Below are 18,054 nucleotides of genomic sequence, written 5' to 3'. Positions count from 1 at the left end.
GAGAGTGAAACTAGACAGGCCTGGTGAGATTGATTCCACCTGGCAGACTGGACCAACCTATCCTCTCTGGAATAATGGTCCTCTCTCTCTCTCTCTCTCTCTCTCTCTCTCTCTCTCTCTGTCTCTCTCTTTCAATCTCTCTCTCCACTGAAATCAGTGGACCACTGAAGCCGCTCATTCATATACCAAGGTAATAAATCGAATGATCCACTTGTCATACTTCATACAGTATAATGTCCATTGAACTGTAAGACCAACACCAGTCCCCTCCGCCCCTTCACTTGTGAAACGTCAGGTATATAAAGTAACTGTCCTTTACCTCTGTAATTAAACTGGACTAAATTCTCTTTCCTCATGGTTTCTCATATAGTACCATAATATGAGTCATAATACCCATAAAACCTAGCGGTCAAACAGGGAAATGGTTCCAATCGTTTTTCCACCATGAATTCTTCCCATAGGGGATTTTAAAATAAGGGCTGTGTGTCGCGATCGTTATAAGGAGTGGACCAAGATGCAGCGTGGTATGGTTCCGTCCTCTTTATTTTGAAGTGAAACTCAAAGAAAACAATAAAGAGCAAAACGAAACGTGAAGCTGCTGTAGTGCTCGCAGGCAACTATACATAGACAAGATCCCACAAAGCACAATGGGGAAATGGCTGCCTAAATATGATCCCCAATCAGAGACAACGATAAACAGCTGCCTCTGATTGGGAACCATACCAGGCCAACATAGATAATTAATCACCTAGATAACCCACTTTAGTCACTGTCACGCCACAACCAACACAGAGAATAAACAGCTCTCTATGGTCAGGGCGTGACACTGTGTTTCGTGTAAGCTTGCTCTGGCGTGATGTTTGAGGCCTTTCTGTAGAATAGCAGACCTAATCCGCAGGCACATTGTGAGAAATGGATAGAGTATAAGGCGTAAAAAATATATTTTTTCCTCCATTTATTTGCAACAGTCATTGATCTTACACTCCCACCTTGAAGCTTTTCAAAAACGCACTTCTCACACTAGCTGTCAGTGTCTATCCCCAAAAAATGCAATATGCTGGAGAGGTTCATTTCCATATTATGCTCCTCTGTGTTAAATCTTTTATTTTCTCATCCCCTCAGGATTAAGAGGAGAAGAGCGGATGATTATGTATTCAGCTCTAATAATACCCCCCCTATGCCCTCCACCCCCCACACACATCACCCCATACTACACACACACACACCCCATCAAGCCATCCTCCAGCAACGGCAGATAGAGGGAGGAAGGAGGGTTTGGAAGGGAGGCAGAGGGGAAGAAGGGTGGAGCGAGAAAAATTGAAAACAGGGGAGTCAGGTGTGCGCCGCCACCGTCCACCTCCATCCCATCCTCCAGTAACGAGGGAGGGAGGGAGGGAGGGAGGGAGGGAGGGAGGGAGGGAGGGAGGGAGGGAGGATTAGCATTTTAATTCTTGGAAGATACAGTAAGGCACCATTTCACATCTAGACACACACACACACACACACACACACACACACACACACACACACACACACACACACACACACACACACACACACACACACACACACACACACACACACAATTCTACTGTACACAGACAGTGTTTGTTTTTGTTTTGTTTGTTGTGTTTATTACCTGTCTTATTACCATGCCACATCCAGCAGGCTCATTCTGTAGTGACAGTGTATCTATTAGGATTGAGACATAAAAGAGGAGGGAACTGGCTGGTAGAAATGCCCTACTACTGGTGTACTGGAAATAAGACTTTGATTCAGATGCTACACAGAAGGATTTCATACACTATTATATTGTTTACTTGACTGCCTGCTGTGAGAGTTTTAAACAAAGCCCTTGTCAGGTTCTGCCGGCTTTGTTTTCCTCAGAAAATGCCACCGCACGCACAATACAGTCATCTTCAAAATCAATAATCATCTCTGAGAGCTTCCTGTTTGCTTTCTCTCCACTACCCAATAATATCCTAATCCTTCTCGCTGCAAACCAGAGACTCACGTCTTTCCTATGTCTCCTTTCCTCCCTCCTGCTTTATCCCTCCTCTTCTTCCTCAAGCACGCTGACCATCTATGGCATCAGTCAGGAGGACGAAGCCATCTACCAGTGCATCGCTGAGAACAGTGCCGGCTCCACCCAGGCCAGTGCCCGTCTCACCGTGCTGTGGGCAGACGGCCTGCCAGGGATGCCCAGTCTGGTGCGGGCCGAGGCCCTCTCACCCAACGCCATCCAGGTGTCCTGGAAGGAGTCTGCCCAGAACACTCAGGAGATCATCGGCTACGTGCTACACATCCGCAGGACCACAGGTTAGTGGCTAACACCATCTCTAACACACCACTAGAACACACAATACTGCTCTGCCTCAGGTGAACTGGTTCACTATGGGGAGATGTTATCCAGTCATTGTAGTACATGCTCTACCATCTAGCTATCACCTGCTTACATGCATTAGCTCTCTACGTGACTTCTGTTATTTTGCTGAGGTTAATGGGATGGCTGCCCTCAGCGTGTGGTAGAGATGATACAGAACAATAGGGAGTGTGGTATGTACAGTAGGTAGAGTGTTCTGTGTGTTATGGAGCGGTGGGTGGGTGTAGACTGTATGGGGCACCAGGTGCTGGGGAGGGGAGGCTGGCTCCCCCAGGGCTGACTACAGCTTCTCTTCCAGAGTCACCCCTCCTCTAGCTCCTCTTCCCCTGTGCCCTCTCTGAGAAAGGAGAAAAAGGAGAAAGCAGAAGGGAGGGAGGGAAGGAGGGAGCTAAAAGGAGAAGGAGATAGCAGGGAAGAGGATGGGAAGGGAGAGGAAAAAGAAAAGAGTTAGAGGTAGAGACAGAAAAAACAGGAGACAGCAGGAGAGAGGAGGGAGGAGAGAGCAGTAGACAGACAGCAGGAGAGAGGAGGGAGGAAGGAGCAGTAGACAGACAGTAGGAGAGAGGAGGGAGGAGAGAGCAGTAGACAGACAGCAGGAGAGAGGAGGGAGGAGAGAGCAGTAGACAGACAGCAGGAGAGAGGAGGGAGGAGAGAGCAGTAGACAGACAGCAGGAGGGAGGAGAGAGCAGTAGACAGACAGCAGGAGGGAGGAGAGAGCAGTAGACAGACAGCAGGAGAGAGGCGGGAAGAGGGAGCAGTAGACAGACAGCAGGAGAGAGGAGGGAGGAGAGAGCAGTAGACAGACAGCAGGAGAGAGGAGGGAGTAGAGAGCAGTAGACAGACAGCAGGAGAGAGGAGGGAGGAGAGAGCAGTAGACAGACAGCAGGAGAGAGGAGGGAGGAGAGAGCAGTAGACAGACAGCAGGAGGGAGGAGAGAGCAGTAGACAGACAGCAGGAGCGAGGAGGGAGGAGAGAGCAGTAGACAGACAGCAGGAGGGAGGAGAGAGCAGTAGACAAACAGCAGGAGAGAGGAGGGAGGAGAGAGCAGTAGACAGACAGCAGGAGAGAGGAGGGAGGAGAGAGCAGTAGACAGACAGCAGGAGAGAGGAGGGAGGAGAGAGCAGTAGACAGACAGCAGGAGAGAGGAGGGAGGAGAGAGCAGTAGACAGACAGCAGGAGAGAGGAGGGAGGAGAGAGCAGTAGACCGACAGCAGGAGAGAGGAGGGAGGAGAGAGCAGTAGACAGACAGCAGGAGGGAGGAGAGAGCAGTAGACAGACAGCAGGAGAGAGGAGGGAGGAGACAGCAGTAGACAGACAGCAGGAGGGAGGAGGGAGGAGAGAGCAGTAGACAGACAGCAGGAGAGATGAGGGAGGAGACAGCAGTAGACAGACAGCAGGAGAGAGGAGGGAGGAGACAGCAGTAGACAGAGAGCAGGAGAGAGGAGGGAGGAGACAGCAGTAGACAGACAGCAGGAGGGAGGAGGGAGGAGAGAGCAGTAGACAGACAGCAGGAGAGATGAGGGAGGAGACAGCAGTAGACAGACAGCAGGAGAGAGGAGGGAGGAGACAGCAGTAGACAGAGAGCAGGAGAGAGGAGGGAGGAGAGAGCAGTGGACAGACAGCAGGAGAGAGGAGGGAGGAGAGAGCAGTAGACAGACAGCAGGAGAGAGGAGGGAGGAGAGAGCAGTAGACAGACAGCAGAGAGAGGAGGGAGGAGAGAGCAGTAGACAGACAGCAGGAGAGAGGAGAGAGCAGTAGACAGACAGCAGGAGAGAGGAGAGAGCAGTAGACAGACAGCAGGAGAGAGGAGGGAGGAGAGAGCAGTAGACAGACAGCAGGAGAGAGGAGAGAGGAGAGAGCAGTAGACAGACAGCAGGAGAGAGGAGGGAGGAGAGAGCAGTAGACAGACAGCAGGAGGGAGGACGTACAGTAACAGGACGTGTGGTCGCTCTGCCATCCCCATCCTTCATGTAGAGGAGCCATAAAAGTGGCTTTTAATTGATAATTGAATGAGACTAAATGTTGTGTTGGCATGTCAATGTTTATTTTCTGGGGGTGTGTGGCAATCGTGTGTGTGTATGTGTGTGTGTGTGTGTGTGTGTGTGTGTGTGTGTGTGTGTGTGTGTGTGTGTGTGTGTGTGTGTGTGTGTGTGTGTGTGTGTGTGTGTGTGTGTGTGTGTGTGTGTGTGTGTGTGTGTGTGTGTGTGTGTGTGTGTGTCGTTGCGTGCTAACATGTGTGTATCTCTATGGGTGTGTGTGCAACGGCGAAGGAGTACGTCACCCAGACACAGCTGCTGCTCTCTCTTCTGTAGTGCTATCAGATGTATAATTAAAGGCCCCAGGGGCTAGCCTATAGGCACTGCTTTAATTACCTACCAAAGACAGGCTGCCCCAATGGGCTGAGGGCTGGAGGTAGATAGTGGTTATGGGTGAGTAACTTGACTTAAGGGCCATAACACACTGTAACCCCCTCCCCCTACACCCCCCTCTCTCTTCAAATTTAACAAGCACTTACCGAGGGCCACCCCCTGGATTCACACAGCGCTGTTGTTCACAGTCACAGCCCTTATTACCAAATGATGCAATCCTGACAGTAAAAACAAATCTAATTGTTTCAACTAATTATTATTAAGTAACTTGTTCCACCGCCTTTTTTTGTTTTACTAACATTTTTGGTCCAAGTATTACTGTAGCTTCACCTTGAGAAAATGCAGGCAAAAATTCAGTCAACTTAAAATGATGTTTGCTCAAATTGTCTCATTTATTAATTCAACTAAAAAGTATTATTTTTAAACTAAAAAATGTCTGTTTAACATATAATATTGCCAATTAGCATGTTTGACATTGTGCATGTTAATTTATACAGTAATTCATATTAAACATGCCCTCACCTGGGATTTGAACTCACAACCTCTTGGTGCACAGCAGTCCAATTCTCCTGCTACATCACCACATCTTTGTCTATGACTGATTTCACCTCTATTGCTACACTTTGCACTTCAAAGTAAATCTCAGCTCTGTTAAAAGTACTGTATACTCAAGAAAAACTATTTTATATATTATAGTGATTAAGTAGTAATATTAAAACAGAGTAATATGCCAACTATACAGAAAAACCTAACATTGTAAAATAAGTCAAATCAATGATGAGACTAACTGGATTATCTGATAATTGGCGCAGGCACGGTGACGTAGCAGCAAGCTTGGAATGCTATGACCCAAGAGGTTGTGAGTTCAAATCCCATGTGAGTACATGTTGAAGAATGCTTCATGTATAAATGCACGTTGTAATTTGAAAAGTGTGTGCCAGTTGCATGGCCGTTTTTTAGTTAAGATGCCCAAATAATAATGTATAACTGAATGAACATATGAGACAAGTTGAGCAAACACGTCATTTTACATTTACTGCATTTTTGCCTAAGTTTTCTCAAGTTGGAGAAATGTTTGGGCCAACACATTTTTTTGTTGTTCAGGTAACACTTGGACCAAGAAGTTGAGTAAATGGCTGTGGAAAAAGTCTGTGTCCGTAAAATGTATCTAGTATTTATAAGCTGGAAGTAGAAGCTGGAAGTAGAAACCTAAATGTTGTTGTCCATTAGTTTACTCCAATTAGGGGAGGGGTGGTAGGGTTAGGAAAATATATATATATATTTTATATATATATGTATATGGTATATATATATATATATATATATATATGTACAGTTGAAGTCAGAGGTTTACATACACTTAGGTTGGAGTCATTAAAACTTGTTTTTCAACCACTCCACAAATTTCTTGTTAACAAACTATAGTTTTGGCAAGTCGGTTAGGACATCTACTTTGTGCATGACACAAGTAATTTTTCCAACAATTGTTTACAGACAGATTATTTCACTTATAATTCACTGTATCACAATTCCAGTGTGTCAGAAGTTTACATACACTAAGTTGACTGTGCAAAAGTTGACTGTACAAAAAGCTTGGAAAATTCCAGAAAATGATGTCATGGCTTTAGAAGCTTCTGATAGGCTAATTGACATCATTTGAGTCAATTGGAGGTGTACCTGTGGATGTATTTCAAGGCCTACCTTCAAACTCAGTGCTTCTTTGCTTGACATCATGGGAAAATCAAAATATTTCAGCCAGACCTCAGAAAAAAAAATTGTAGACCTCCACAAGTCTGGTTCATCCTTGGGAGCAATTTCCAAACGCCTGAAGGTACCACGTTCATCTGTACAAACAATAGTACGCAAGTATAAACACCATGGGACCACGCAGCCGTCATACCGCTCAGGAAGGAGACGCCTTCTGTCTCCTAGAGATCAACGTACTTTGGTGCAAAAAGTGCAAATCAATCCCAGAACAACAGCAAAGGACCTTGTGAAGATGCTGGAGGACACAGGTACAAAAGTATCTATATCCACAGTAAAACGAGTCCTATATCAACATAACCTGAAAGGCCGCTCATCAAGGAAGAAGCCACTGCTCCAAAACCGCCATAAAAAAGCCAGACTACGGTTTGCATCTGCACATGGGGACAAAGATCGTACTTTTTGGAGAAATGTCCTCTGGTCTGATGAAACAAAAATATAACTGTTTGGCCACAATGACCATCGTTATGTTTGGAGGAAAAAGGGGGAAGCTTGCAAGCCGAAGAACACCATCCCAACCGTGAAGCACGGGGGTGGCAGCATCATGTTGTGGGGGTGCTTTGCTGCAGGAGGGACTGGTGCACTTCACAAAATAGATGGCATCATGAGGAAAGAAAATTATGTGGATATATTGAAGCAACATCTCAAGACGTCAGTCAGGAAGTTAAAGCTTAGTCGCAAATGGGTCTTCCAAATGGACAATGACCCCAAGCATACTTCCAAAGTTGTGGCAAAATGGCTTAAGGACAACAAAGTCAAGGTATTGGAGTGGCCATCACAAAGCCCTGACCTCAATTCTATACAAAGATTTGTGGGCAGAACTGAAAAAGCATGTGCGAGCAAGGAGGCCTACAAACCTGACTCAGTTACACCAGTTCTGGCAGGAGGAATGGGCCAAAATTCACCCAACTTACTGTGGGAAGCTTGTGGAAGGCTACCCGAAATGTTTGACCCAAGTTAAACAATTTAAAGGCAATGCTACCAAATACTAATTGAGTGTGTGTAAACTTCTGACCCAGTGGGAATGTGATGAAAGAAATAAAAGCTGAAATAAATCATTATCTCTACTATTATTTCACATTCTTAAAATAAAGTGGTGATCCTAACTGACTTAAGACAGGGAATTTTTACTAGGATTAAATGTCAGGAATTGTGAAAAACTGAGTTTAAAATATATTTGGCTAAGGTGTATGTAAACTTCCGACTTCAACTGTAAATATTACTAATATTATGTATAAATATTTAAAATAATATAATATTTTCTTTTATATACTATATATATATATTTACAAAAATATATATGGGGGATTGGAAATGATGCAGATAATTACATTGATGGACGCCACAATCAATCTGCAATATTAAAGCTGATCTACCCCCTAAAAACAAATGTGGTGGAACCAGTTATTTTTTTACAGTGTACAAAAAGCAGTTAAATGAAACAATCTCTTTCTCCCTTCAGATCCTGTGGAGATGGAGTACCAGGAAGCCGTCAGTAAGGTGACTCTACAGCAGGTAGTGGGGGATCTGGAGCCCTCCACCAGCTATACCTTCTATGTGAAGGCCTACACGTCCCGCGGAGCCAGCAAGCCCTCCGAGAGCGCCACCGAGAGCACACTTGGCGAAGGTGTGCCTTGGGAACGCACACACTTGCACAAACACAAACAGAGCACCCACACACACACAGAAGCATATGCAAACAGCACACACACAGACTTACACACACACAGGCTTGCACACACACACACACAAACACACACACACACACACACACATAAACGCTCACTTAATTGGTGGTAGTTCCATGGACCAAAAAAAGGTTTTTATGAGTTGTTTATTGTAAAGGTTCTGTAAAACACCTACAGGAGTCTGTAGTACAGTAGCCACATACCTGACTGAGATGTACTGAGAAAGTACTAAAGACCTGTTTTATAGACTCAAACATGGTTGACTTAACAAGCCTTACGGCTTGTGTTCAATTTAATATATCATGTAGTTTGTTTTTGTTCTGTGGATGTTTAGTGGATTCTAACACCGCCGTGTGTGTTTCAGTACCAGCACCCCCGTCACTATTCATTAAATTGATGAACAGCAGTGTGGTGCAGGCGGTGTGGGAGCCATCCTCTAAGATGGGCCAACATGAGGGCTTCAGGCTGTACTACAGGAGGGTCCACACCCCCCCCTTCACCGGACCACTCACCTTCACCCGCAACGTCACCCAGTACAACATCACTCAGCTGGGTGAGACAGAGGGACATGGGCTGGGGGCTGGGGGCTGGGGGCTGGGGGTAGGATGATCCATGGAGATGTGTTGAAAGGATTGTTACACGGTCAATGTGTTTAACGTGATGCCTTGAGTGATTGTACATTAGAAGCCAACTCTATTCATATGTCTCAACTGCTCTCTCTCTCTCTCTCTCTCTGTTCCTCCTCTCCTCAGATCCAACCATGGTGTATGAGATTAAGGTTCTGGCCTTCAACCAACACGGAGACGGCAACGCCACCATGCGCTTCGTCTCACTGAAGGAGGCTGTGGAGAAATCAGGTGACTTCCTGCTGCCCGCACACAAACACAAACACCCACGCAAACCAGGGCTCACACGTCCTGTAATCTTTTCAGAGCAGCGTTGAAGAGGCCTCCTGCAGGCTGCTGTGTGTTTACAGCTCTCCGTTTGACTGGATCACTCCATGCTGCCACAGCATTGGTAGTCTGGCTGGCAGCACTAGATTAGGTTGTGGGTGTACTGTATGACAGCTCTGTGCTGTGGGCTTTGTTTCTCTGTGTGTATGTGTGTGTCACTGTGCTGCGTGGCTTTGCTGTTGTCCTTACTGGGCCGTGTGTGTGTGTGTGTGTGTGTCTCTACAGTGCTGAACACCCCCTGTGACTGTGTGAAAGATGAACAGAGCAAGACCTCTACAACCGGAATCATCATCGGCATCCATATAGGAGTCACCTGCATCGTGTTCTGCATGCTCTTCCTCATGTTCAGCTACAGGGGGAGGTGAGTATTGGTGCAACAACAAGGGGACTATGTGTGTCTGTGTGGGCTTGATCCTGGCATGGGACCTGACGGTGGGTTTTTGTGTGAATTGTGTACCTCCAGGTTGATGACGTGTAAGACAGTGCAGGCCACCCCCCAGGCCGGGCGTAACATTGCCCTGGAGTTGTCCTCCTCCTCCCAGGGTGCCCTGGCCTTAAACGGGGTGAGCAGATCAGGCATGGAAGGGAATGGCAGCCTTGCTGGGAAGAGCAGGGGAGACAGCAACGAGCTGGAGAGACTCTTCTCAGGCCCGTCCCACTGTGGAGACCAAGCTGACAGTTCACGCATGGTGAGTAGAGGGCCTAACACCAAGTAGTCAACTGAAATCAAGTCATAAGAGTTCAATTTATCCAAGTCTAGAATGATGCAATGGGCTAGATTTACATTAGATTGGCCATTTTCTACAGTTGAAGTCGGAAGTTTACATACGCCTTAGCAAAATACATTTCAACTCAGTTTTTCACAATTCCTGACATTTAATCCTAGTACAATTCCCTGTCTTAAGTCAGTTAGGATCACCACTTTATTTTAAGAATGGGAAATGTCAGAATAATAGTAGAGAGGAGGATTTATTTCAGCGTTTATTTCTATCATCACATTCCCACTGGGTCAGAAGTTTACATACACTCAATTAGTATTTGGTAGCATTGCCTTTAAATTGTTTAACTTGGGTCAAACGTTTTGGGTAGCCTTCCACAAGCTTCCCACAATAAGTTGGGTGAATTTTGGCCCATTCCTCCTGTTAGAGCTGGTATAACTGAATCCGGTTTGTAGGCCTCCTTACTCGCACACGCTTTTTCAGTTCTGTCCACAAATGTTCTATAGGATTGAGGTCAGGGCTTTGTGATGGCCACTCCAATACCTTGACTTTGTTGTCCTTAGCCATTTTGCCACAACTTTGAAGTATGCTTGGGCCCATTTGCGACCAAGCTTTAACTTCCTGACTGACGTCTTGAGATGTTGCTTCAATATGTCCACATAATTGTCCTTCCTCATGATGCCATCTATTTTGTGAAGTGCACCAGTCCCTCCTGCAGCAAAGTACCCCCGCAACATGTTGCTGCCACCCCCGTGCTTCACGGTTGGGATGGTGTTCTTCAGCTTGCAAGCCTCCCCCTTTTTCCTCCAAACATAACGATGGTCATTGTGGCCAAACAGTAAAGTAAATTGTTGGAAAATGACTTGTGTCATGCACAAAGCAGATGTCCTAACCGACTTGCCAAAACTATAGTTTGTTAACAAGAAATGTGTATAGTGGTTGAAAAACGAGTTTTGATGACTCCCACCTAGGTGCATGTAAACTTCCGACTTCAACTGTATATTCCCATATTGAAGCTGGAATCGTTAATTGGTGAAACTGCCACGGCCGTTAACGATATTACAACAACAACAGAGTTACTGCAAACAACTAACACAGATTTTTCCCTCTGACATCATTGCACACGTGGTAGAACAGAACAATTTTTTCCAGCTATTTTTTCCTCACCTCGTCAGCAAAACAATAACAACGCCAGTGGGCGGACAGCGGCGCTGTTTCCCCTACTACTCATTCCATCTTTAACTACATTACTGTGTGTGTGTTTCCAGTTGGATAGATCCCTGGTGTCCTGTGCACTGAACGAGACCCAGTTGTCCACTCTTCCGCTGGATGACTTCAGCCTTGTGGTGGAGGGGGACAGAGAGACGCAGTTCCAGAGGCCTCCAGCAGAGGGCCGAGGGGCCGGTGACAGGGCTGTGGCCGGGGTCACCCAGCAGGACCAGACCTGATAGAAGCATGAAGGTCAAGTCTGTGACACGGTCACAGTGTCACCTCAGACTCGTATCACACTCAGGTCGACCGAAGTATTTCTTTTCATATTAGGTTTTTCATTGTGCAAAGAATTGTGTTATTGGTAAGTTAATTAAGTCGCCTCTGGAAAAGTTATAGGGTCTTGGACTCGTTCTTGAGGTGTCCCCGGCCTAGGTTTTTGGTGCGCTTTTGTGATGGACAGCTAAGTTTTAGCTTTGGCAGGTGAATTAAGTGTTCTTGTTTTTTTTGTACTTCCTTCATTTTCTGGTTGCCGGCAGCACACAGAAGAGATGCCCAGAATGTATTTGTTATACACTCGTCATTTTATCTCAGAGTCGAATATGTTTTTATTTCTCTACTATCTTACAAAATGGTAATAAGTTATTGGTCTTATTTCTACTTTTTCTTTCAATGTCAGACTGCTGCCTACTCTTAGCCTAGCAAGGATTCCACAGACGCATCCAACGAAGACTAAGGCCTTCTTCCAGTGATTTCATATATTCTCTGTCTCAGGACTTTTATTTTCAGTGATATCAATGGTTTTTTATTAGTTCTCGGCCTTCATACAGGTTCTTAACTTGGCTCTGTGAACCTTAGGATTCAACAAAAACCTACCTCAGCCGGAATGAATGTGACGTGGGAAACCTTTTTGGGATCCGTCTTTTCCCCTTGTGTTCAGTTACTTTTACATGTAGAGCGATCGGTTCGTAAAACACGAGAACAGGTGCCACGCTACCTCAGATGTCAAGAACCGCCGCTCTCCTGCTTGTCGAAGCCGGGAAAAGAAGAAAGAAAAATGTAACGGAAAGCACTTCAAGAAAACGCTGAAGTCCACGTTCTACCTCAAGATAACGATGTTGTAGTTGTTCTTTCATAATGAAACATGTACTTCTGTTGTGAGAGCTCCTGGCTTCCCTCCGTCGATGGCTGTTTGTGGATATGTCAGTACCTCATGCAAGTTGACAGATGATATTGTTGTATGTATTCTACCTGTAAAGACATTTTTCATCGTTTTCCATCGTGTTTGCGTGAGATATTTTGTCTTTGTTTTATTTGAATCTTAGTTGCTTCTGTTGATGGAAAAGACTGTTAGAGATGCACTGCACTGCCACTAATCATTTCAGGACAATTTTACTGCTGTGTGAGAACTGCTGCAGATATTCCATTGGGCAGGGGAGGTTTTAGTTACATTTACACTTGATTGAGACATACATCATATGTGTATTTATGAATGATTGCAGGATGGAATTGTGTGTGTGTGTGTGTGTGTGTGTGTGTGTGTGTGTGTGTGTGTGTGTGTGTGTGTGTGTGTGTGTGTGTGTGTGTGTGTGTGTGTGTGTGTGTGTGTGTGTGTGTGAGACAGCGAGTGAAAGAATGTACATATGGTATATGTGATGTATTAAGAGAAATAAGCACAAATGTATCAAAATGTCATTGTAGGCGTTGACAACCACAAAATGTTAATGTATCTGATATGATCCCAGGTAATTGGCTCTTCAATTGGCAATAGTGTTGTTCTAATCAGATTTTTGCGCTCTGCCTGTCACTCACTCCAAGCTGTGGCACAGTGCACTCCTCTTGTTATAGTTCATCAAATCAATTCAAATCAATTCTCTTCTGTCAGAAAGGAATAGCCCAGACTTATCGAACCTGTCCATCCCAGATCCCTCACTCCATCCCTCCTCCACACTGACAAATGAAAGTGCTTCAGGAAAACCTTTATTACAGTGCTGCATGTAAATCCAGAGGGAGATGGTTTAACAGGTGGACCACCGGTATTAACTCACAGGTCTGAGTTCAGTGTGCTCATGCTGTCATCTTCCTGAGCAAACACACAGTCAACGGGATGTTATTAGACTTGGATCTGATCCAGGGTCAGATCTGGGAGTACCACCACCACTGTTCCTCCAGAACCATGCTCTTTGCAGCTGGAGCTTCCCTGAGGCAGAGCCAACCTGAGCCAGGCCAGTACTCTTACGGTAGCCTGGGTTAGGGCCGCTGTCGGACGGACCCCTTGTCTTCTCTCTGGCTCTCTCTACTGTAGAGATGGATCACATTTTAACTCTATGCTCTCTACTGTGTCTCAGTCACATAATGGCCTAAAGCAGTATTACTCTGGTAACCTACCTCAACCCCGACACGACAGTCCTGCTCTCAGGTTGCTCCCTCTCACACTCTGAAGGAAACTTCTATATGTGCATAAATATACACCACACACACAGACACGTACTGACACACACACTCCTAGGGAAGGGAGGGTGTCTTCAGGGCCTTGTGGTAGTGCAGTTGTGTGACAGAAAAACAGTTCTTTTCGTCTTTATGCTTAGCTTTTGTGGATGTGAATGTGTCACAATTGTTTTTATTACATTCTTGTTGTATCAGAAGCTTTTACGTTTTTGTTTTTCCACTCAGACTTGAATGTCTTTGAACATGTGTCTGTTATGGATTAATAAATGAGGACATCAAGCACTCACTGCAAACTGTAGTATAGCTACTCAGTATAAACTGTAGTACGGCTACTCAGTATAAACTGTAGTACGGCTACTCACTACAAACTGTAGTATAGCTACTCAGTATAAACTGTAGTATAGCTACTACTCTTTTACTCCCAGAACCCTCCTCACAGAGGATGTGCATGTTGATCTGCAGCAACAGGTGTTTGTAAGTAAGGATTATGAAGAGTCACCAGTTCTCACCCCTGATTTATTGCAAGGGATCTCTGCAATTATCATACTCAAATTGTGTTAATAAATGGAGATATTATTAGATATTAAATACTGTACCCTTCATGTACAACATCTCCTATAAAGAAAGGCACACACATATTCCTACCTTCCTTGACTGCAGTAATCGATTGAATTGTAGTAATTTGTTGGTCCAATATGTTTGAGTTAGATCGTTTAGAGCAGCCAGTGCTCTCATCCCTTTGTAGTTGGCTGATTAGAGGAAGTGTGTCCAGCGCTTGGTCCATTCTAGATTTGATATGGTAACTACACTAGCCTGAAACGGACTGGTTAAATAAATGGGATGTCTGTGTTAAAGCCGGGCTGTAGAACTGTGTTTCTATTAGACTATCTATTGTACAGTTATAATGCACATTACATTCCAGAGAGACGCGTCAGTGGGGGCTCCTCCAGCAGAGGGTTTTTATTGTACGATGCAGTAGAAGTCGTTGTTGTTAATGCATTGCATTATTGCTGAAAACGTGGCACCAGAACTCATCTGCAGTAATTCTGTACTTTGTGTTTGTTTGTTTCTTCACCGTGCATTTCTTTTGTTGTCTCGCGTCTATTCATTGCTTGTATTTTGATTGTACATGATGGTAGATTTACATGGCAAGTCTTAGTGAACAGTAATGATAGTTGTCAAACTAGCGGAAAGAAATGCCTCAATGTTACACGTGTATTTATGAACTGTTGATGTAATGTTCTCTCTAGTGCTTCTTTAAAAACGTAATAGATGTTTGTGAGGAGGGGTCTCTCCAGAGAAACCAGAGGTACTTTTTCTTAATAATTTACGGTTAATTTCCGATGCTGGAAATTGCCCACATCTCATCCCTGATTTGACAGGTTTTAGTGCCATACAGTGCACAGCTTATTTACCCTTCACCCAGAATGCCGAGCTGTAAATTGAGGCATCATGTTTACATGATTTATATGATCATGATTCTCCCAGTGCTTTACACTCCTATAGATCAATGTTAAGAGCTGCCCTCTGTGATCAACTGCTGAAGCTGCTCTAGTCTATTCTGACTTATTACCACTCCATTGGCTGGTGAGATGAGATTCTCCCGCTATCTATTCTCAGCCCTGCTTCTTCCTCTCGTGAGATTCCCGTCCGCTGAGTTTGTTTCTCTGGACAAAGAGAGAGTGGGCTGACTGTGCTCAGGGAACGTCTATCTAATCCTTATGTTGTATTCGTCACAGCGGAACATGGACTGGGCGCTCCACTATGAGAGTCCATGTTATTTAGTACAATCTTCCTCTCACAGTGCTCTGACTGTGCCCTATTCAACCAGTTTAGGGGGAGGGATTGCCTTTTTTGTTTATCAACTAGGCAAATAATCAAGGAGATAATCTGTCCACTGTCACACATACTGAGCAGGTAATGGTAATCCTCCATGCATGAAGATGTGTAGCCTCAGTGAGCCACATATATAGGGATTCATGAATGAAGTTCACAACCGCTCTTCTTAGTACGGTTTTATCTCCTTTTGTCTCTCTTCCTTGCCCCTCTGTAATGTCACCTCTCCCTACACACACACACACACACCAGCGACACACACACAACTTTGTAAAGAAAGGAGTGTTTGTCAGAATTACCCCAGTGCCCCAGCTCTCCCCAGAGAGAATCAGGGGAGAGACATTAGCTGGTTTATCTCTGCCAACACAAGCCTATTGAGAACTGGAGAGGAAAAACATCAAACCGGGACTCTGTAAAACAAACATTTTTTCTGTGTGACAATAATGTTACCATTTCAGCTTTTTAAGCCTCTTCATGAAAGGGATTAAATGTTCAACCGTTTTCTCTGTTCTCTACCCCAGCCATGGAAGGCAAGGGGAAACTCTGAAACTACTGCTGGCCATGTTATTTTCCTGTTTTTTTCCCCCATTCTATTTTTGCAGATCCTATTCATGCTAATTTGGACTCCTAACAAGTTAGGAATTCTCTTAACTGGCAGTTGCTGACCAGTGGCCACAAAGGAAATAGTCAAGTATCTACCAAGACTAATATAGACACTTGCACAATCTTGTAGAAGTGATTGTTTGAATTTTAGATCATGTTACTGTAGGAGTAGGTAGTCACGGTATGCCATACTGGCCTGATATCTTAAAACAAAGAAGGTAACCCTCCCCCCAAACTGGTTTAGGCATGAGTTAGTATCTTAGTAAGATTTGTTACAACATGTCCATGAAATATGGTGTGGTGTTGAAGTTACATGAGATACAACTCCAAGTCTGTCCATGTATTCCACATGTTTGTTCATATTGTAGAAACAGGAGAAAGCTAGCTACATATTGTAGGAGCTTAGCGAAAACGATTACAGTAATATCTCATTGTTGACATGTTTGAAGCTACAATGGGTGTAACCAACAAACAAGGACTGTTGAGGGATTGGCCTTTTTTGTTATGCTGTAACACTACACAGTTCAGATGTATTGATCTGTTCATATGCGTTGTATTGATCACTGTGGCACCAAATAACTATACTTTTGATTGTAAATTGATTGCATTTCTGATGCTATTATCTCTCAGATATTCTCCCAAGAACTCACTGACTGTACATGGCAGATAATGCTGATTTGAAGATGTTCTAATCATTTGAATTCTTGTCATTTAATGGTGAATTAATGGAATTGTAACTTAAAGCATGTTTGAGATCAATAGTATATTTGTACCTCTGTCGAGAAACTTGTTAAATCCAATGTATTTAAGCATGGCTACAGGGAAAAATAGTTTTTTAAACCATATCTTTCTCAGCTATTCGCAAATGTGCTGTTTTAGCAGATTGCTAAAGTGTTAGTTTATCATTATTGGATTTGTGATGGTAACACTGTGACATTTAGCCATTGGAATAGGGCAAATATTGTCATCTTAACATGGTGCTATTGATGTTTCTATTCCACATCGTTGGTCTACATATTTGATAGTGTGTATTTGCTAAAACTGTTTCTACTCAGAAAGACATTGTTAAATATAATCTTGACAGCTTGTTGATCGTCTTCATATCGTCTTACCTGTTATTATAGCTCACTTTGTTTTGTTTGATCCCTTTCCACCACTAAGAGATGTAATTGATTCACGGTCAAACCGTAAAATCGAGTTAATGTTCATTAAACAGTGGAGACAATAAAGCATGAACCTTTCCGTACAAACGTTTATTAACATGTTTTCATGTTAAAGCTGTGCTTAGAGAAGCATGTGTTTATGGAAATACACACAAAGTGTGCACAGCTGTAATCTACAGTACAAACCTGCGCTATTACGGCATCAGCAGGGATACGAGAGCTGCTTGTATCTCCAGGAAAACTTGTGCCTACTTATTGTAGCTACAGTTGAGCTTACACAGGTGGTATTTCTGTCATATTTGATCTCCTCTTACCCAGTTTGGTTGGCAATAATGACTGTATCCCTCCTCACTTCCTCACAAACCTGTGGCATTCTCTCCAGAGTCTCTCTCACTTCCTGTAGAAGCCACCAGGCATCGCACAGAGCAAGGGGAAAAGGCTTTCCAATACAGTTACTATACGTACGACTGTCAAAGTCATTGTTGCTACTGCTACTACCATGCCATTGGGTTATTGTATAGCCGCAAAGGTGCTAACCTAAACCAAATGACAAATACAGTGCCCAGACAGTTTCTATAGCCTCACTGTACTTTTAATGTGGGGAAAGGTGCCTCGGTTTTTAGTGCTTATGTTGGGTTTGATATAGGGACAGAGCTGGTGTGATGAGAATAGCCAGGCTATGGAGAAGGAACTAAGAGAGCACAAACCTGTACAGTATAGTATAATCAGCTGCATATTTTCTGTGGGGAGCTGTTCAATCACTGTCTGTCTATATGTCTGTCTATATGTCTGTCTATATGTCTGCTGAGGTCAGTGCCTCTGCCTGCTCAAGTGTCCCACAATCAAATTCAGGTCAATATGAAATGTTTCCCGTCAGGGATCATTTTTATGTGTCCACAAATGTGTGTTCTCTATGATA

The 18,054-nt window shown here is 44.2% G+C and overlaps 1 protein-coding gene across 1 annotated transcript in view; it reads left to right on the top strand.

The window, feature by feature from the left end:
- The window catches only part of LOC120024841 (immunoglobulin superfamily DCC subclass member 3-like), a 106,678-nt gene extending 95,354 nt beyond the window's left edge, over window positions 1–11,324 (top strand). The window contains exons 8-14 of the mRNA XM_038969163.1: window positions 2,072–2,319; window positions 7,979–8,143; window positions 8,569–8,757; window positions 8,957–9,061; window positions 9,383–9,518; window positions 9,621–9,846; window positions 11,145–11,324. Coding sequence (XP_038825091.1) covers window positions 2,072–2,319; window positions 7,979–8,143; window positions 8,569–8,757; window positions 8,957–9,061; window positions 9,383–9,518; window positions 9,621–9,846; window positions 11,145–11,324 — 1,249 coding nt within the window. The remainder of the gene's footprint in view (window positions 1–2,071; window positions 2,320–7,978; window positions 8,144–8,568; window positions 8,758–8,956; window positions 9,062–9,382; window positions 9,519–9,620; window positions 9,847–11,144) is intronic.
- Window positions 11,325–18,054: the final 6,730 nt, after the last annotated feature.

Source organism: Salvelinus namaycush, chromosome 30 (genome assembly GCF_016432855.1).
Source record: "Salvelinus namaycush isolate Seneca chromosome 30, SaNama_1.0, whole genome shotgun sequence".
Classification (NCBI taxonomy): Eukaryota; Metazoa; Chordata; class Actinopteri; order Salmoniformes; family Salmonidae; genus Salvelinus; species Salvelinus namaycush.
Note: the sequence above shows the minus strand (reverse complement) of the source record. Positions and strands in the feature narration are given on the sequence as shown.